This window comes from Perkinsus marinus (genome assembly GCF_000006405.1).
Source record: "Perkinsus marinus ATCC 50983 genomic scaffold scf_1104296953018, whole genome shotgun sequence".
Classification (NCBI taxonomy): domain Eukaryota; phylum Perkinsozoa; order Perkinsida; family Perkinsidae; genus Perkinsus; species Perkinsus marinus.
Window position 1 is genome coordinate 1 of NW_003208655.1, and position 20487 is coordinate 20487.

Genomic DNA, 20487 nt, shown 5'->3' on the forward strand with positions numbered 1-20487 from the left:
GGGGCTCAATGGTGGTGCCTCTTATTGTAAACTGGATCTGAGCCCACCGATTTGTCATGGGGAGATCAGCCTTGTGGTACGGTCGCTATCTGCGGTCCTCCTGTAACAGTTACACCGACTGATGTGGTTCCTACTGGTGATGGAACGTATGAGCCAGCCTGTGACACGATGTGCCAGAGTCTCAATGATGAGGCTTCGTATTGTAAGTGGTGGCTCCCTCGTCCAACCTGCCTCGGTGGCGATCAGCCATGCGGTGATCAAACTATCTGTACTTCCCAGACGTGGCCTCCTGCCCCCACACCATCTCTTCCCGCTGGTGCCCACCCTCATGAGTCTGCCCCTTGCAACGAATATTGCGTCGGACTTAATGGACCATCTTCGTTCTGTAAGTGGTGGAAGAATGAGCCTGTCTGTCAGGGGGGCGATCAGCCCTGTGGTGTACCGGATTGCCCTACCGGTACCCCCGCTCCCACCGAAGGCCCGCCGGACTCCCATGCTGGCCCCAGCCCAAACTGCGATGCCTACTGTACTGCTATCAACCCCGGTCTCTCCGGTGATCGCGTGTCGTACTGCAAGTGGTGGCTCCACGTGCCCGTCTGTTATGTTGGGGATCAGCCTTGCGGTCCAAGCGTATGCAGCGACTTCGGGGAGACTACAACCCCGACCCCTATCACTACTGGAGCGACTACATCTGTGACGCCAACTATCCAGATCACCAGTACTGCTGCTCCTACCACACAAACGACCATGCCGTCAGCCTCGACCACTCAGACGGCTACTACTGTCGTTCCAACCACTCAGGGGGCTACTACTGTCTCTCCGACGACTCAGGCTGTCACTACTGTCGCTGCGACCACACAGGCGGCCACGACTACCGTTCCAACCACACAGGCGGCTACTACTGTCGTCCCAACCACTCAGGGGGCTACTACTGTCTCTCCGACGACTCAGGCTGTCACTACTGTCGCTGCGACCACACAGGCGGCCACGACTACCGTTCCAACCACACAGGCGGCTACTACTGTCGTTCTAACCACACAGGCGGCTACTACTGTCGTTCCAACCACTCAGGGAGCTACTACTGTCGTCCCAACCACCCAGGGGGCTACTACTGTCGTTCCAACCACTCAGGGAGCTACTACTGTCGTCCCAACCACACAGGCGGCTACTACTGTCCTTTCAACCACTCAGGGGGCTACTACTATCTCTCCGACGACTCAGGCTGTCACTACTGTCGCTGCGACCACACAGGCGGCCACGACTACCGTCTCAACCACACAGGCGGCTACTACTGTCGTCCCAACCACTCAGGGGGCTACTACTGTCTCTCCGACGACTCAGGCTGTCACTACCGTCGCTGCGACCACACAGGCGGCTACTACTGTCGTTCCAACCACACAGGCGGCTACTACTGTCGTCCCAACCACTCAGGGGGCTACTACTGTTTCTCCGACGACTCAGGCTGTCACTACTGTCGCTGCGACCACACAGGCGGCTACTACTGTCGTTCCAACCACACAGGCGGCTACTACTGTCGTCCCAACCACTCAGGGAGCTACTACTGTCGTCCCAACCACTCAGGCGGCTACTACTGTCTTTCCGACGACTCAGGCTGTCACTACTGTCGCTGCGACCACACAGGCGGCCACGACTACCGTTCCAACCACACAGGCGGCTACTACTGTCGTCCCAACCACTCAGGGGGCTACTACTGTCTCTCCGACGACTCAGGCTGTCACTACTGTCGCTGCGACCACACAGGCGGCCACGACTACCGTTCCAACCACACAGGCGGCTACTACTGTCGTTCTAACCACACAGGCGGCTACTACTGTCGTTTCAACCACTCAGGGGGCTACCAGCGTCGTTCCGACCACTCGGGCGGCTACAACTGTCGCTGTGGCCACACAGGCTGTCACCACCGTGCCTCCGACCACTCAAGTTCCGACCACTACCCAGGCTCCCCCCTAAGGTTTCTTCTAGGCGAACTCGTAAAACGGCTGCCTTTCGAGATCACTTTCATGTCCACTATTGTCCGACATATCCTTCATTCATATCATTCATTTGTGTTTTTACATTTCATTGATGACCCGAATCGGGCCACTTGACTGATTCGGAGTTCATTCATTATGTGTGTCGTAGTTCTTCGCTGCTCGTGGACCATTGAAGTGAGTAGAAGTGAAACGATATCTTCCCGTGTTGAGTTTCTCATCTTGGTCCGAGATTCTCGGATACATGTGACATAGCTCGAAGTGGCAAATCACAGGGTATGCAAGTTACTATGAGTGAATGCATGTCGAGATGTCAGTTGCCTGTGCGCCATTATTCCTTCCCCGAGTCGGGAATTCCCACCGCACCGATGACTCGATTAAGATATTCAGCATTCCAATAGACATAATATTAATATGTGGCCAACTCGGAATGTGCACGAATTGTCTTTGGATGCTTTGCCTCATTCCGTCTGTTCTCTATTGGCGACATATCCTGCTTGAGTGTTCCCAAACATCACGATAAACCCGCAGTTCAGACCCTGTGAAATTCCAACGTTTCTCGGCCTGCGGATGGCAGATTCGAATGCGCCCCCTTCTCCCATATTTCCCTACGTTTCACAGTTCCCAACAAAATATCCAATACGCAGCAGCAAATAATTTTGCACTTTTCCGAAAATTCCTTCCATCCACTGTGGATTCCACACAGCACTCACCACAATCTACCTCATTCGAATCGAGTGTTGATCCAACGATAGCACCAACGGGATAGCTTTTCAACCGGGATATAAGTCGAACTTCATTCTTGTTGCCCTTTTGCCAGCATCGACTGATCCGATTCGGGTCGCTATGGTATTCTCAAATTTCGAAATATGTGAACGCGAACCCATGGCGACCGGTGTGCATGGCGAGATCTGTCATTCCGATAAATCTGCACGAGCGCTGGAGGATGAGTTCTTCGATGCCAACCGGAACGAAGCTCCGGAAGCTGGAGTACTATCGCATTACTACTGTATAAGACTAACTAGCCGACTTCACTCAAGTGATGACTAAGCTCGATTGAAAAACATCCGCATGAAGTAATCCCGGAGACTACTAGACCTCAAGAAAGCCGCGAATAGGAGAATTTGCGCACAATGGAGGATACTAGGATCTTCCCGTTTCGGACAAACCGATCTCGACTGCAAAGAAGGAAGACGTAATTCGAGCTCAAGAGTCAATTTCAGATACCCCGTCAAAATTCTCAAGGGTGCAATTATTGAAGTTTCCCCGAGATCGAGCGCAACTCACGCTCCTGCAATCAGAGCGGTGGAGGCAACGTCCAATGTGTCAGTATTCGATCTATCCCTACAACCTATGCTCACCTTCCTTGCTGTCAGCGCTCTTTCTCCAGCGGTGTTAGGGTGTCTCCGTCGTCTCCAAGTCAGCACCACCACGTCGCCTCCTGCCACCACGACTCCAACAAGTACGGTCGACATTGCCACTTTGCAGAACACTTGTGATATCTACTGCCAGGGGCTCAATGGTGGTGCCTCTTATTGTAAACTGGATTTGAGCCCACCGATTTGTCATGGGGGAGATCAGCCTTGTGGTACGGTCGCTATCTGCGGTCCTCCTGTAACAGTTACACCGACTGATGTGGTTCCTACTGGTGATGGAACGTATGAGCCAGCCTGTGACACGATGTGCCAGAGTCTCAATGATGAGGCTTCGTATTGTAAGTGGTGGCTCCCTCGTCCAACCTGCCTCGGTGGCGATCAGCCATGCGGTGATCAAACTATCTGTACTTCCCAGACGTGGCCTCCTGCCCCCACACCGTCTCTTCCAGCTGGTGCCCACCCTCATGAGTCTGCCCCTTGCAACGAATATTGCGTCGGCCTTAATGGACCATCTTCGTTCTGTAAGTGGTGGAAGAATGAGCCTGTCTGTCAGGGAGGCGATCAGCCCTGTGGTGTATCGGATTGTCCTACCGGTACCCTTGCTCCCACTGGAGGCCCTCCGGACTCCCATGCTGGCCCTAGTCCAAACTGCAATGCGTACTGTGCCGCAATGAACCCTGGCCTTTCCGGTGATCGCGTGTCGTACTGCAAGTGGTGGCTGTATGTGCCAGCCTGTTACGTTGGTGATCAGCTCTGCGGCCCCAGCGTCTGCAGCGATTACGAGGACACTACAACTCCGACTCCTGACACTACCACGGCGGCGACGTCTACCGTTACGACGTCTACTGATCAGGTGACGACAACCACTACTCAGACGCCGCCCTAGGGCTCTATAGGATGAAGATCGTCAACCGTATATCGGTCTCTACTGGTGAGTCGCCCTATGATCTTTGGCATGATATTGTGGCCGCCCGTAAAAATCGATCATTCATATATAATCGCATTCCTCATTCATCAGCTGATTAGCTTAGCACATATTATGTGTATCCTGAGCATGTAGATGCTCTCCAATCATCGTGTGAGTAGGGCTAGCAAGATATCCGATGCGATTCGGAGTTGTGTTGAAGTATTTGCTGTTTATTGCATGTCGTCATCGGGGCTTGTTTCACATGCTACAAAACAGACTGTGTCGGATAGAGTGATGTTCGAACCGTCAACCGACCTCAGCTCATTGAGCAACTAGAAGCACAGGGCTTCATTAGGAATGCAGTGCTGTTTGCAGTGGTTGAACGAGTAACATGCGACCGATCTCAGGGGTGTTCGATACAGAGCTGGAGTACCTCATTTGTGGCTGGTTTGTTCAATTTCGGTAACTTACCGACGGTAAGTTAAAGTTTCAGCAAAAGTGATTGAAGGATTTCTGTACGCAGTTCCATTCACGGACATGAGAACGAGGTACGGAGATTCCGAGTGTCATACCACCAGGCAATCAGTCGTTAGCTTCTCTTATGGGCATGTCTTCGAGCAGCTTCCTCCGGTCTACAAAATATCAGCGGAACATTTCTTGTCTTCAGACGCGCCATTGGATACCTGGCTCACGTAGCGGCAGAATTCGACTGAGTCACAGCCTCGGAATGAAACGACACAGCATATCAGATTGTACAAGATCACCTAGCTGGGCGAGAGCAGACTCCAAGAAGATACTTTGAAGTTCAATGCAATATCTCGCCCCACCTGACATCGTCCGGACAGGTAAAACCATTTTTATTGTGCGAGCTCGTATCTCCCTTCCAATCGCGCTATCCGTGCTGCACATCGATTACGGGTTGCGAATTCAGGTACTAGAGTGTTGTTCCCGATTGTTGTGAGGAGATCAACCCGCTGTGAGCTCTTATCGGGCGGAGGGTTTGGATCAACAGCTTGCTCTCATCCAGAAGAAAGCTAGAGACTCCCTAGCTTTCTAGCTCTCTAGCTCTCTAGTAGAGAGCAATTTCTAGTCGAGTGTGCAACAGTAAGCCTTAACAACCGTCATGCCCTCAGTCAGTCATGTCGTCTCCCCGATGATTATCACCACTCGTAGTGGAGATTTTCGTAGGTCACTCCTCGAATCCGTGTTGCTGTGAGTCCACTGAAAACCTGTCATATCTCTTCTTCATGATTCTGCTGGGACGCGGGGAGGATAAGAGCGAAAGTTCGAACAGAGACCCTCTCAAGAAGAGATGTTTGGAGACCTAAAAGCAGCTGAAACATTCCAGATATTTTGTTGGTCGTGATGAAATAGATACGAACTATATGATCACTTAGCTCTGGCTGTGTTTTAAACATATTCAACTCTCCCCATCATCCATACCGATATATTTCACATTGGATCGCCAAAAATATGGAGTCCGGGCGAGAGTGCATATCAGAGCATTGGTCTCACCAATCCAATAAAATGATACGAGCACTGAATTGCTGATAAGTAACACACCAGTTCACGGATGCCAGGGATTCGAGAAGTACCACCAGCAACTTCATGTCACAAGATAGTAGGGCTACTGAACACGGAACACAAGCCGAAGCTCTAACGAGTCTTACATACACTAAAGTAGACACAAAGCCGATAGTCAACAACGTCAGGAGCCTGTAGTTGTGTTGTTTAGTTTCGAGGAGTGACTCAACTACTCGGATACAAGACTCGTATCCGAATAGTTGGGTATTACGAATTAAACTTCAGCTTCAGTACTTGGCTGAGGATTCTACATTGTAGATGTTCTCTCAGCCAACCAGTACCGGATTCTGTATAGGATTAGACCTCATACAATTTCGATTTGACAGGGAGACAACCACCGGTAGTAGAGGTCATGTACAGTGCTCCATGAAGACAGATCCTCAAGTGTGCCGTGAGACTGCCGACCCTTAATAATGAACTCACCAACAATCCTCACAACTCAATGTTTCCCATAGTGCCCCTGCACGAGTCCAACAAAAATCGCAGTGAGCCTGAAGAGTCCAAATTAGAGCAAATAAGTCGATACTCCGATGCCGGGACGTTCGGTCTACCGGAGCTTAAGCTCTGAAGTACCGTGTGAAATCATCGGTATTAGCTCAGGTGGGTTACTGGGTCCCAACATGGGCATCCCATGTGAAGATGGTCGATGTGGTGAGAGGCTTTTCGGCTAGCAACAGGCCAATGGAAGACTCGCGCACGGAGAAGATTCGAGAATCTTTCCGTTTCGACCAAGCCTATCTTGACTTGCGAGCTGAAGCATATTCCCATCATGTGGCAAAGCTGAAGAAATTCATGAGAATTTGGTCAGAAGTACTGGATACTGAGCTTGAATTCCGTAAGCTGTGTGCTGCACTGTTCTCAGGTTGGCGATGACGCCAGTGCTGATCGTGCATGAAATTAGCATTCACCCTATTCCTACAACCTATGCTCACCTTCCTTGCTGTCAGCGCTCTTTCTCCAGCGGTGCTGGGGAGTCTCCGTCGTCTCCAAGTCAGCACGACCACGTCGCCTCCTGCCACCACGACTCCAACAAGTACGGTCGACATTGCCACTTTGCAGAACACTTGTGACATCTACTGCCAGGGGCTCAATGGTGGTGCCTCTTATTGTAAACTGGATCTGAGCCCACCGATTTGTCATGGGGGAGATCAGCCTTGTGGTACGGTCGCTATCTGCGGTCCTCCTGTAACAGTTACACCGACTGATGTGGTTCCTACTGGTGATGGAACGTATGAGCCAGCCTGTGACACGATGTGCCAGAGTCTCAATGATGAGGCTTCGTATTGTAAGTGGTGGCTCCCTCGTCCAACCTGCCTCGGTGGCGATCAGCCATGCGGTGATCAAACTATCTGTACTTCCCAGACGTGGCCTCCTGCCCCCACACCGTCTCTTCCCGCTGGTGCCCACCCTCATGAGTCTGCCCCTTGCAACGAATATTGCGTCGGACTTAATGGACCATCTTCGTTCTGTAAGTGGTGGAAGAATGAGCCTGTCTGTCAGGGGGGCGATCAGCCCTGTGGTGTACCGGATTGCCCTACCGGTACCCCCGCTCCCACCGAAGGCCCGCCGGACTCCCATGCTGGCCCCAGCCCAAACTGCGATGCCTACTGTACTGCTATCAACCCCGGTCTCTCCGGTGATCGCGTGTCGTACTGCAAGTGGTGGCTCCACGTGCCCGTCTGTTATGTTGGGGATCAGCCTTGCGGTCCAAGCGTATGCAGCGACTTCGGGGAGACTACAACCCCGACCCCTATCACTACTGGAGCGACTACATCTGTGACGCCAACTATCCAGATCACCAGTACTGCTGCTCCTACCACACAAACGACCATGCCGTCAGCCTCGACCACTCAGACGGCTACTACTGTCGTTCCAACCACTCAGGGGGCTACTACTGTCTCTCCGACGACTCAGGCTGTCACTACTGTCGCTGCGACCACACAGGCGGCCACGACTACCGTTCCAACCACACAGGCGGCTACTACTGTCGTTCTAACCACACAGGCGGCTACTACTGTCGTTTCAACCTCTCAGGGGGCTACTACTCTCTCTCCGACGACTCAGGCTGTCACTACTGTTGCTGCGACCACACAGGCGGCTACTACTGTCGCTCCAACCACACAGGCGGCTACTACTGTCGTTCCAACCACTCAGGGAGCTACTACTGTCGTCCCAACCACTCAGGGGGCTACTACTGTCTCTCCGACGACTCAGGCTGTCACTACTGTCGCTGCGACCACACAGGCGGCCACGACTACCGTCCCAACCACACAAGCGGCTACTACTGTCGTCCCAACCACTCAGGGGGCTGCTACTGTCTCTCCGACGACTCAGGCTGTCACTACTGTCGTTCAAACCACACAGGCGGCTACTACTGTCGTTCCAACCACACAGGCGGCTACTACTGTCGTTCCAACCACTCAGGGAGCTACTACTGTCTCTCCGACGACTCAGGCTGTCACTACTGTCGTTCAAACCACACAGGCGGCTACTACTGTCGTTCCAACCACACAGGCGGCTACTACTGTCGTTCCAACCACTCAGGGAGCTACTACTGTCGTTCCAACCACTCAGGGAGCTACTACTGTCGTCTCAACCACTCAGGGGGCTACTACTGTCTTTCCGACGACTCAGGCTGTCACTACTGTCGCTGCGACCACACAGGCGGCTACTACTGTCGCTCAAACCACTCAGGCGGCTACGACCACCGTCCTGACCACTCAGGCGGCTACGACCGCCGTCCTGACCACTCAGGCGGCTACCAGCGTCGTTCCGACCACTCGGGCGGCTACAACTGTCGCTGTGGCCACACAGGCTGTCACCACTGTGCCTCCGACCACTCAAGTTCCGACCACTACCCAGGCTCCCCCCTAAGGTTTCTTCTAGGCGAACTCGTAAAACGGCTGCCTTTCGAGATCGCTTTCATGTCCACTATTGTCCGACATATCCTTCATTCATATCATTCATTTGTGTCTTTACATTTCATTGATGACCCGAATCGGGCCACTTGACTGATTCGGAGTTCATTCATTATGTGTGTCGTAGTTCTTCGCTGCTCGTGGACCATTGAAGTGAGTAGAAGTGAAACGATATCTTCCCGTGTTGAGTTTCTCATCTTGGTCCGAGATTCTCGGATACATGTGACATAGCTCGAAGTGGCAAATCACAGGGTATGCAAGTTACTATGAGTGAATGCATGTCGAGATGTCAGTTGCCTGTGCGCCATTATTCCTTCCCCGAGTCGGGAATTCCCACCGCACCGATGACTCGATTAAGATATTCAGCATTCCAATAGACATAATATTAATATGTGGCCAACTCGGAATGTGCACGAATTGTCTTTGGATGCTTTGCCTCATTCCGTCTGTTCTCTATTGGCGACATATCCTGCTTGAGTGTTCCCAAACATCACGATAAACCCGCAGTTCAGACCCTGTGAAATTCCAACGTTTCTCGGCCTGCGGATGGCAGATTCGAATGCGCCCCCTTCTCCCATATTTCCCTACGTTTCACAGTTCCCAACAAAATATCCAATACGCAGCAGCAAATAATTTTGCACTTTTCCGAAAATTCCTTCCATCCACTGTGGATTCCACACAGCACTCACCACAATCTACCTCATTCGAATCGAGTGTTGATCCAACGATAGCACCAACGGGATAGCTTTTCAACCGGGATATAAGTCGAACTTCATTCTTGTTGCCCTTTTGCCAGCATCGACTGATCCGATTCGGGTCGCTATGGTATTCTCAAATTTCGAAATATGTGAACGCGAACCCATGGCGACCGGTGTGCATGGCGAGATCTGTCATTCCGATAAATCTGCACGAGCGCTGGAGGATGAGTTCTTCGATGCCAACCGGAACGAAGCTCCGGAAGCTGGAGTACTATCGCATTACTACTGTATAAGACTAACTAGCCGACTTCACTCAAGTGATGACTAAGCTCGATTGAAAAACATCCGCATGAAGTAATCCCGGAGACTACTAGACCTCAAGAAAGCCGCGAATAGGAGAATTTGCGCACAATGGAGGATACTAGGATCTTCCCGTTTCGGACAAACCGATCTCGACTGCAAAGAAGGAAGACGTAATTCGAGCTCAAGAGTCAATTTCAGATACCCCGTCAAAATTCTCAAGGGTGCAATTATTGAAGTTTCCCCGAGATCGAGCGCAACTCACGCTCCTGCAATCAGAGCGGTGGAGGCAACGTCCAATGTGTCAGTATTCGATCTATCCCTACAACCTATGCTCACCTTCCTTGCTGTCAGCGCTCTTTCTCCAGCGGTGTTAGGGTGTCTCCGTCGTCTCCAAGTCAGCACCACCACGTCGCCTCCTGCCACCACGACTCCAACAAGTACGGTCGACATTGCCACTTTGCAGAACACTTGTGATATCTACTGCCAGGGGCTCAATGGTGGTGCCTCTTATTGTAAACTGGATTTGAGCCCACCGATTTGTCATGGGGGAGATCAGCCTTGTGGTACGGTCGCTATCTGCGGTCCTCCTGTAACAGTTACACCGACTGATGTGGTTCCTACTGGTGATGGAACGTATGAGCCAGCCTGTGACACGATGTGCCAGAGTCTCAATGATGAGGCTTCGTATTGTAAGTGGTGGCTCCCTCGTCCAACCTGCCTCGGTGGCGATCAGCCATGCGGTGATCAAACTATCTGTACTTCCCAGACGTGGCCTCCTGCCCCCACACCGTCTCTTCCAGCTGGTGCCCACCCTCATGAGTCTGCCCCTTGCAACGAATATTGCGTCGGACTTAATGGACCATCTTCGTTCTGTAAGTGGTGGAAGAATGAGCCTGTCTGTCAGGGAGGCGATCAGCCCTGTGGTGTATCGGATTGTCCTACCGGTACCCTTGCTCCCACTGGAGGCCCTCCGGACTCCCATGCTGGCCCTAGTCCAAACTGCAATGCGTACTGTGCCGCAATGAACCCTGGCCTTTCCGGTGATCGCGTGTCCTACTGCAAGTGGTGGCTGTATGTGCCAGCCTGTTACGTTGGTGATCAGCTCTGCGGCCCCAGCGTCTGCAGCGATTACGAGGACACTACAACTCCGACTCCTGACACTACCACGGCGGCGACGTCTACCGTTACGACGTCTACTGATCAGGTGACGACAACCACTACTCAGACGCCGCCCTAGGGCTCTATAGGATGAAGATCGTCAACCGTATATCGGTCTCTACTGGTGAGTCGCCCTATGATCTTTGGCATGATATTGTGGCCGCCCGTAGAAATCGATCATTCATATATAATCGCATTCCTCATTCATCAGCTGATTAGCTTAACACATATCATGTGTATCCTGAGCATGTAGATGCTCTCCAATCATCGTGTGAGTAGGGCTAGCAAGATATCCGATGCGATTCGGAGTTGTGTTGAAGTATTTGCTGTTTATTGCATGTCGTCATCGGGGCTTGTTTCACATGCTACAAAACAGACTGTGTCGGATAGTCACGTTCGAGTCGTCAACACGTCGTAGAAGCACAGGTATTCATTAGCAGTGTGCTGCTGCAAGGCAATAAGATCGATAGCAAACTCCTTTCGATCTCTCTTCAGGGGACCAGAAAAATCTCTAAAGATTGTTCGGAGTTTTCCAGTGCGTCGGAAGGGTGTTGGAAATCGTGCTGTAATGCTACTTACTTAGAGCTATCTTCCGTGAACAAGAAACGGGAGTTTTTCACTCGAAATCTCTCATCAGGCAGTTGCTAGATTATTTCGGAGAACCGCTTGCAGCCATCAATGATTTGCATCTACAGTATACAAATCAGATAACTGCCAATGCGCAACAAACATTCCATCAACTCAACCAAATTCTACCTATTCTAATCGTTAAGGTGGACTTTTCGAAACGTACCATCAGCGAGTCTCTAAATAAAATAGTTCCGCTCCCTCGTTTGTTCGGTAATGACGTGTAGTCGAACGAGAAATAAAGAAGCCTTGCATTTCCACTTCAACACAATCACTTCATCTGGCAGGGACAACGACAATTATGCGGTGCCTCTAGCAGTAGTGTCTGGCATCAGGGGGGACACAGAAAGTCGGCCCCAGATGAGGGCGGGATGGTAACCTCTCAGTATGCCGAACTGAAGGAAGAGCGCGGCAGAATAAGACAAGCTTCAAATCTCGCTGAAGAAATGGGACACTTCGGGCATCCCGGACATCTTGACAAAATACATGTACAGAAAAGGAGCATAATTCGTCAAATGTGATCTCGACCCAAAGATTTTGTTCATCCCGACCCGGTTGTCGTCAGCAATACAATTAGTAAGTTTGGTGAATAAATCTCAAGAAATAGACTCACCTCTGAGATACGGCGGATGTTTCCTGCCCTATCGTGTGAATCGTAACACAAGAGTGCGGAAATAGTCTGTTCGCATGAATCTCTCTCCTCAGAGTCTAGCTGGGGGGTAAGGAATGGATGAAACGAGAGGGGGTCGCTATCCGCGCGGACAATTCTGTTGAAGATCTGCAGATGCTCCGTGTCGCGGAGCTGAATAACAAAAGAGTCGGCACCGGTTGCGAACGAAGGGATCACATGACTCACCTCCTCCCCGAAGGGCTTGGGACCGAACAAACACTCAAATAGGATAACTCCAAGCGACCAGTAGTCATACTCGTAACTATAGCCCGTACCAAGGATCACTTCGGGAGCCTGAACACTGCTAAGATAACAGCATTCCAGGGGATCCCATTATACCATATAATGAGGACTTCCGACTAGGGAATATGTTTTCTCTGGACTACCCGGAGTGAACTTCTTAGCGGTTCCGAAATCAGCCAGCTTGAGATAGCCCTAGGACAGACAGGATAGGTACGATGCTTCCAAAAAAGATGAGAACTCAGTGGAGAACTCTACACATATCAACTGATCTCCTATGAGTAAGCCTATCAGTACTCAAACGCCTAGACACGCAGTGGGTTCCTCTTGTTGTTATTCGGAAAGATTCCATCAGTTCGTGCGATCAAGCTACTGACGTACTCTCGTATCAAGGAGGAGATTCTCAGGTTTGAGGTCCCGGAATATAATATGATGGTGGCCATGTAGATGCTGTAGGGCGGAATGCACGCTACCTACGACACCCAACATGATACCGCAACTTCTGGACATCATTCACACCTGCAACGAACTTGCCCGCCTCTAATGAGAAGAGCCCGATAGTGCGCATGCGTGCATGGAGATCCCCTCCAGCACAGCACTCCAGAAGGAAATACACGTATCTATCGGTACGAATACATAATTGGTGGACTACAGAAGACTCTACTTTTCATCCTGTAACGTGGCAGCCTGACGCACTATGCACGGATGGTCGACCTTCGTTAGAAGATCTCTCTCTCGCTCGAGTACCCTAAACGCAACTCCTAGATGGAACTGTCTCTCAGGGCTAGACCGGCTTCGCCATGGCTGATCGTTACTTGAGGGATCGGGAATGGTTGGCCTTTTTGACGCATTTCAGAGCCATATCAATAGCTATGTCCCCAGAATCTTCACAGTGCGCGATCTGATATCGTCGCCAAACATAGAATTTAGAGAGGAGATTCTCGATCACCTTGACGCGTTTCACAACGCCGAAGGTTCCTCTTCCCAGGATGCCCATCGGCATCAGACACGTGACCGGTAGTTCTGCCGCTTCGGAAAGAACAACCCGCGATACGACCAAGGCGAAGAGAGCCTCTCCAAGCACTCTGCGGAGGGAAGAAAGATCGATCGAATACCTGTAATTTCCCAAATGACAGCATCAGTGATAGTGACCAACCCGATATGAGCGGGAGGCTGTAGTCTGATAGTCACTGATCGAGTAGTCTGCGTAGATCCAATGCCAGTTATGAGTTTTGATCTTAGAAAGGGCGTCGAATTATCAGCAGCATGTCGCACAGCTACCAAGAACCTGCACGCAGGTGAGTGCAGACAACTTCAGCATGGCTACTACTGACCAGGATGAGGGTCCCTTCACTTTTAGTTCATTCGTGCATCCCGTGTGATCATCGCATTCCAGTGGGTACATAATGTCACTACCAGCTATTTCCGACAGCATGATTTTAGGGATATGCCTTGTGAACACTCTGCGAAGCAACAGGAGATATTCCAGCTACTGCAGTTCGGCCATACTTCGCTCCCGTCAGGATCTCGAGTCTAAGCTCTTGTGAGTCCTCCATCATCCGAAGACATGGAGCCAGGCCTGATGCTCTCTAACGAAACGATCGACAAGCTTAGAATCCCACCTTCCTCAGCGGTACATCCCGGAGAAGTTCTAGTCTGTGATGGAGGAATTATTCGTTTCATCAATTCAATGCAGTGTCATTGGTGCAGGATGAAGAATCTGTTCACGTTAGTGTGTAAAACCCTCCAAGCCCACGGCTTCAAGTCAAGTAGCAGCCCAGTGTTCCCGCCCTCAGCGAACTAACCTTGAAGATCCGTCTGAAGCTGTAGGTAACGCATAGATCCGTATTACAACAGACTACTCTGATTGGTACAGAGTCGTCTCTATATCTTACACTATCGGGTTTCCTCATTTATTTTCCATTCGCCCCGGTCTCGGTTCGGGCACTTACCGGTAGAATAGCCGAATGGCTCGTCGTCTCTCAACGTGCTTAGAGCCATCAACATGATAACGCAAGCCCAGATGATCAACAAGTGAGGAATTTACGCCAGATACTAAAACATGCTTGAGTTCGACTCGAAGCGTTGGACATATCTCTTTCAACTGAAAGAGTTATACGATTGATGATATCCATTTCGAGGTCAAACCGATATCTTGGTCCATAAAATATTCGCATGTCAGATCAGTAGGCAAGTCGCAGGCCGCATGAATACATTATCACCATCATGACTGCACCTTTCAGAGGCATGTATCATGGTTACCAGTGACATCAATTGCTCTCATCGGGGCGGCTATGCCATCATCACAAGATATGCTTCAATGCAATCAATTTCTCGCGTGGGGCGGTTATATCACCATCCCAAGATAAGCCACAATATAACCACTTTCTCCGACCGGGGCGACTATGCCATCATCCCAAGATAAGCCACAATATAACCACTTTCTCCGACCGGGGCGACTATGCCATCATCCCAAGATATGCCTCAATATAACCACTTTCTCCGACCGGGGCGAATATGCCACCATCCCAAGATATGCCTCAATATAACCACTTTCTCCGACCGGGGCGACTATGCAATAGTCTGCCACCACTCCAAGATATGCCATAATAAACAAAGATATGCACACGGGTTAAGAAGATCACCTTCACCAGTAGATCAAGGTAAATCCAGCTTGGACAAAATTCGGGAATCAATTTCGCAGCGAGTAGGACTCTCTCGTTTGAGGGGCAGATATGCCAGGGTTCCTCGGCGCAATAATCTCCCAGGCGGATGCATATCCTGCGCCGATCTTGGGCGGAGCGACGGAGTCCTTTCGTGCATTTCCGGCACGGCACTTGGAGCTTTCTGCGTAACGCCACCTATTCAAGTTTTGCATCTCAGAACTTTCGAGTGAGGCGACCCCACAGGTCCCAATGCCTTACAGGAGAACCACGGCCGCGATCACTCGATATTACAGTCGTCTGTCGTTGGACGGTCGTCCAACTCCTTGCCAACTGTGGATCATGCGTCATTGATCGCCTACCCATTCGCTCTACTGAGAATAGCGATGGGACCACTACAACTATTGTATGACCAACTCGTGGACACATCGAAGGTTGCCCCTCTGCTACGTTTGCGACCGCGTTTACGAGGATCAGAGGCCTTTCCCTACAATCAGCTCTTGCTCGTCCGGTTAAGCTCCACGCCGGAAGCCAGAGTCTCGCAGAAATTTGGCGCATTTACAAATGACACCGACTGCCTCGTTGAACCTCGCTGCTCTCTTTCTCTCCCTTCACAGTCTAGCGTCCGATCCAGGAACGTAAGTAAACGGCATGCCTTCTCTCATCGTCTTGCGCGTCCAAGTAGGGTGAAGAAGCCTCGTTTATTGTACAGTTCTCCCCGACCTCCGTGGGAATCTCGGCCGATCCTTTATTCACAACTCTCGCCTTCTCAGACTCCCCGGTGCCCCACCAACGCAGGGACCGCAGACTCTGGTCCAGATACGGTAGGGGCACCTGCTGTTACAGCTGAGTGGATAGTTACATCGTAAAGATAGGTCGCGAGCTGTCACAATGTCCAATTCGCCTGAAGATCCTACAAGGCCTGGCAACGCCACTGCTGCTTCCCTTCACAATCCGTCTCAGACTCATCACGGCCTTCAGGTTATATCCCTAAGTGAACTCGATTTGTCCAGCTCTCGAATAGATACGACGCTTATCCGCCGGGTCCCTAGCATCTCTACCTCCCACTGAGGAGAGGGTCTACATAGTAGGCACACAGAGTGATGCTATCAAGGGAATACGGAAGTATGAGGCTTTTGGGTGGCCCGTGACGATACTAACGGCGCACTGCAGGTACATCGTGAAAGGAGAGTACCTACCCTGCGACTACGAGGGGTGTTTCCTCTATGCTTGCGGGTATTGCAAGAAAACGTCAGGCATGTTATGTGAGTCTAGGATGGTACAGTATCGCCAGTGAAGTGTGCTACTGCAGCCATGAAGACATACACATGCCCATCGGTGAAGCTAAGTCGCGACGAGCAGAGGAGGACCGTGATGCGAACACAGGTTGGAGATTTCTGCGAATTATCCCCCAAAGAAAAGTAAGCTATGATACTAGCAAACTGACGGTATTATCACCGTTATAGATTGGACCACTTTGGAGATCGGACATGTCGTAGTGTACTTAGTCTGGGCAAAGGTGAGTAATGACTCGTCACTTTTCGTGTTGCTTGGACGCCCAAACCGAATGATACGTCCCTCTAATGATGCGATAAGATGCGGAGTTAGGATGATTGTAGATTCCATTGAGTGTTGTATCCCGCAGACGCTGCTATGGCTAGAATATCTGAAGTGATCTATGGCTAATCACTTTAGGCACTCCGCCGGCCCAGGACTATTCTGACCAAACCTTCAAGTTGAAGTCGTTCAAGGCACCCAACCCCCGAGTTCTCTCCAAATTCCGTGCAGCGAAAGGCGAGGACATATCAGGAAAGATACCGGTGCTTCAAGATGGTAGGCATCTGTCAAAACATGCATTGTCGATCCTCTGTGTCGACAGGTACTGTTGATTGCACTCGACTTCTGCTGTACTTTGGCATAGATGAGTCGATGCCCCCTGGCAATCCACTGATGCCCCTTGGAGGTGCGATGGCGGTTCCCTCTGGTGGACCTCCGCCCGTCTCCGGTGCTCAAGGTGGAGGCCCAGCTCAAGAAGGGCCAAATGCTCAGAACCCTATGTTGGTACCCAATTTGTCAATACCATGTTCGCGTCTAGAAACCCTCCCCATCATTTTTTACTTAATATTTGCTGGAATTTCAGCATTCATGTAATGACCAGGCGAATGCTTGGACACGAGCGCCTCAGTGGGCGCTGGAGAATTCGTTGTGATATCGTCCTACAACTTCAGTGTTCGAGTATGGAATCTTAATCCCTTCCTAGGAAACACCGTAAGCCCTTAAGTACACATACGTCAATATCGGTGATGTTCGAAGGGATTAGGGATGGCCATCATGACACTCCACATCTTACTGAAGGGGGGAGTTCATAAGCAACGCCGGTATCGCAGTATCGAATCTCGAAGTATGTTCGGAGAGTGTGATAAGCTTAGTGAGAATTAGTGCAATCGTCCGAGCTACGTGTTACTGTGACTATAAAGATAACATGATAAGGGCGAATAGAACGCTTGTATTGATGGATGGGTCTTGCTCAATCGAAAGACATTTAGAGCTTGAATAGTTTTTGGGACTCCAGATTAAGGCAAAACTCTCCCACCAGCCAACGACTCGCAGATCAACTTCCGGTTTGGAGTCGTCGAAGAGCTGCATCTTGTGAGCCAGGGGTGAGTCGAAGATCAATGCAAATTTGTTTGAACCACCACTCCCGAGCAATCCCGTGTTCACTCGGGACTGGGCGGATTGAGTATAGTAGATGAAGTAAAACACTCCTGGGAAACCGGACGGCTCGAGACAGGACACCCGTAAGATCCACATATACCTCCCTATGATGAGAAGCAGCGTACGGGTTCTTTCGACGTTGTACGGTCAATACGTGTCATGCTTGTGGTAGCAATTCTCCACCAACCATATTGGCTGCAGTGGCTGGAGGCGTTAGTTGCGTTTCACGATAGTCCAATTTCGACCCACTCCCTGGGAGTGACTCCCATGAACCCTATCGAGCTGAATGGTGAGTCACTTCACTATCGACCTCGACAAACGAGGACGAGGAATCAATTCTGACCCCGTCCCGAAAAATATGGCATACCGATTCTCTTCATAAGGTAAATAAAATTTGCCGGACAAATCTATCCGGTTTACTCCACGATCGGGATACCATTTCATGAGACGCGAGGCATGGAACATGAAATCGATAGAGAATATTCATAGAGTCATGCGCGTTAGGTGTTGCCGTCCACTACAGTCTAGATGTGTAACACGTGCAGGATATTCACAACCACGTTCGAGCCACGAGTCGCTTATGAAGCGCTGAGGTGTCGATTTAATGCGCATATTGTTCACACTGCAACCAAGAAGGCCGATATAGAGTGGTTACGTACACCTCCAGTCAAAGACATGCGTTCATCGTAATGACGAGTTGTGGTCTCTTCTAGGCACCTCCGATGGTCCCCGGATGAGCCGGGAACGGATCGACAATGATTGGGAAGCCAGATTCTGAAAGAATGCCTAATCCTGATCGCATCTTGCCGATTCTGTTCTACCCTCCTCCGATTTCGCATTGCCGAAATAATTGCCAACTCTATACCACGACGCGCTCAACACTTCCTTGATCCTTCCCTGGGACTTGATGCTGTCCAAAACCTAACATGGTTCACTCCTGAGCTAACGGTCCGGAGGCCTGCCCACCTACCTTCCGACGGTAGCCTGTATGGACGACTGCGATGACTCCGACCAAGAGGAGGCATATACCAATGACGGCGAGACATACATGGGTGATCCTGAGAGGGGCAAACATCATATGCGCCCGTACATCATAGGAACGTTCAGTAGGCCGTGACACGTAATGGTCCAGCATGGCCTTACTTATGGAGCCAACCGGTTTGAGGTTCTTCAGCAACGACAACGGGAGCAGTTTGGGGAGGAGCTGTAATACCCGTACTCGACTCAGGCGGAGCGACAGTGGAATTGCCTCCAGCAGCCGAGTGGGAGCTGAGGAGATGCAAATTAGCCTCTTGCGAGAAGGGGAAGTTGCCATGTAATCGTATCCTACTTCGTTTCCAGAGCAGAATGATAGTATATCGGCTGCAGATCCGGGTCTGTGAGGAAGGCCTGACAGAAGATACCATTTCGCCGTTTTGGTGCCTCCCATGCGGATGAGAGAAGTCCATGGGAAGATTTTCCTAGATCGAGTGCGAGTGTCAAGGCACGCCCCACCGTATCGCATTAGTTATTTGGAAGTGTTGGGTGAGACTGAGTGTTAACCAGCTAGGCAGCAGAGGGCGGTGATAATACGGAACCTCACAACACGCCGTGCATTGGCTACACCACAGTCACATTGCCTAGCACGCATGCACATAGGCAATGCCCCTCAAACAACTAGTAAAGGTAAAAGAAAAATTCCAGGGTGGAACCGGCTCCAGATGCTCCTGGACGGCCAGATTGCTGTCACTTCAGTCTCGATCGGTTGCACCACTTTCTGGTTCGGGACGATCACAATGGTGCGCGCGCCACGCACGCACGAGCGATACTTGTTACGATTGCTTGAATTTGCCCCATGCAAGCCTGGACCTTCACTCCATGGGAGCGTAATAGCCCGTAGACTTGTTGGAGCCCCTCCTCACCTTAGTATCCAAGAGATCGGTCTTACTATTAAAAAGGTCAGCCTCGTCCTGTTCAGTCGGAAGGGGTTGCACCAACGGCTCCGATAACTGATCAAGATCAGCGTCAACCATAGAAGCCCATCCGAGTCAGCAGTACTTGTTGGATTACATCAGAGTGGTCACTTTGAGCATCCCTGAGTCTCCTTCTTGGTGCACTGTGCTGTTCCAATATAGAGCTGCTCTGACGTTTAGACTTGACCTTTTCACCGTGTCCGTGATGAGCCTTGACAAGAAGAATATTGTGACCATGGCTCGACCGGTATATAACCTCGTTGTGGATCTTCGGGTGAAAACGACTATCTTTCTCGAGACCGTTCTTGATGTGATGATGGCCCGAATGCTGGAAAACGAAAGTGTAAAATACAAAATAAGACCACGCCGACACACCTCATGGGTGTGTTTCTTCTCATGAGGCTTCGAATTGAGAAACTCCATATCAGCGTTCGTGGTGATTATAAAGTGGAGCCAAAGGGCTACCAACACTGAGAGACGATATCAACGCACCCGGCTGGAACCTCCATTGTACTTACTGAGTCGACCAGGGGACTTGGTGGGGACAGTAAGCATAGTGAAATTGGTAATGGCTAGAAATATTAAAAAACCCGCAAGTGAAAGCTCAACACTTTCCCGATGACGACAGGTGTTTATATGCAACATGCTTCGCGCATTGCTGAACGCTTTCTTTATCCCTCTTCTT

The 20487-nt window shown here is 50.7% G+C and overlaps 7 protein-coding genes across 7 annotated transcripts; 4 read left to right on the top strand and 3 right to left on the bottom strand.

The window, feature by feature from the left end:
* Positions 1-168: 168 nt before the first annotated feature.
* Positions 169-1971, top strand: Pmar_PMAR017588 (glycoprotein X precursor, putative; the record flags this gene model as incomplete). Its single annotated transcript, XM_002776676.1, has 1 exon — positions 169-1971. One exon carries the CDS (start codon positions 169-171, stop codon positions 1969-1971), a length of 1803 nt encoding a protein of 600 aa, XP_002776722.1.
* A 1373-nt stretch (positions 1972-3344) lies between these two features.
* Positions 3345-4253, top strand: Pmar_PMAR017589 (conserved hypothetical protein; the record flags this gene model as incomplete). The annotated part of the gene is made up of 1 exon (XM_002776677.1): positions 3345-4253. The coding sequence occupies one exon, from the start codon at positions 3345-3347 to the stop codon at positions 4251-4253; it is 909 nt and encodes a 302-aa protein (XP_002776723.1).
* A 2529-nt stretch (positions 4254-6782) lies between these two features.
* On the top strand, positions 6783-8732 carry Pmar_PMAR017590 (conserved hypothetical protein; the record flags this gene model as incomplete). The annotated part of the gene is made up of 1 exon (XM_002776678.1): positions 6783-8732. One exon carries the CDS (start codon positions 6783-6785, stop codon positions 8730-8732), a length of 1950 nt encoding a protein of 649 aa, XP_002776724.1.
* Positions 8733-10105: 1373 nt separating this feature from the next.
* On the top strand, positions 10106-11014 carry Pmar_PMAR017591 (conserved hypothetical protein; the record flags this gene model as incomplete). The annotated part of the gene is made up of 1 exon (XM_002776679.1): positions 10106-11014. The coding sequence occupies one exon, from the start codon at positions 10106-10108 to the stop codon at positions 11012-11014; it is 909 nt and encodes a 302-aa protein (XP_002776725.1).
* Positions 11015-11861: 847 nt separating this feature from the next.
* Positions 11862-13334, bottom strand: Pmar_PMAR017592 (the record flags this gene model as incomplete). Its single annotated transcript, XM_002776680.1, has 8 exons — positions 11862-11957; positions 12176-12364; positions 12419-12526; positions 12572-12667; positions 12854-12945; positions 12992-13092; positions 13137-13220; positions 13288-13334. 8 exons carry the CDS (start codon positions 13332-13334, stop codon positions 11862-11864), a joined length of 813 nt encoding a protein of 270 aa, XP_002776726.1.
* Positions 13335-13421: 87 nt separating this feature from the next.
* Positions 13422-13587, bottom strand: Pmar_PMAR017593 (hypothetical protein; the record flags this gene model as incomplete). Its single annotated transcript, XM_002776681.1, has 1 exon — positions 13422-13587. A coding segment is annotated over one exon (166 nt), but the record flags the coding sequence as incomplete, so codon positions are not given.
* Positions 13588-18559: 4972 nt separating this feature from the next.
* Pmar_PMAR017594 (hypothetical protein) lies at positions 18560-20357 on the bottom strand (the record flags this gene model as incomplete). Its single annotated transcript, XM_002776682.1, has 10 exons — positions 18560-18624; positions 18672-18771; positions 18821-18908; positions 18994-19119; positions 19181-19239; positions 19752-19838; positions 19888-20013; positions 20059-20130; positions 20178-20272; positions 20321-20357. The coding sequence occupies 10 exons, from the start codon at positions 20355-20357 to the stop codon at positions 18560-18562; spliced, it is 855 nt and encodes a 284-aa protein (XP_002776728.1).
* Between the last annotated feature and the right edge of the window lie 130 nt (positions 20358-20487).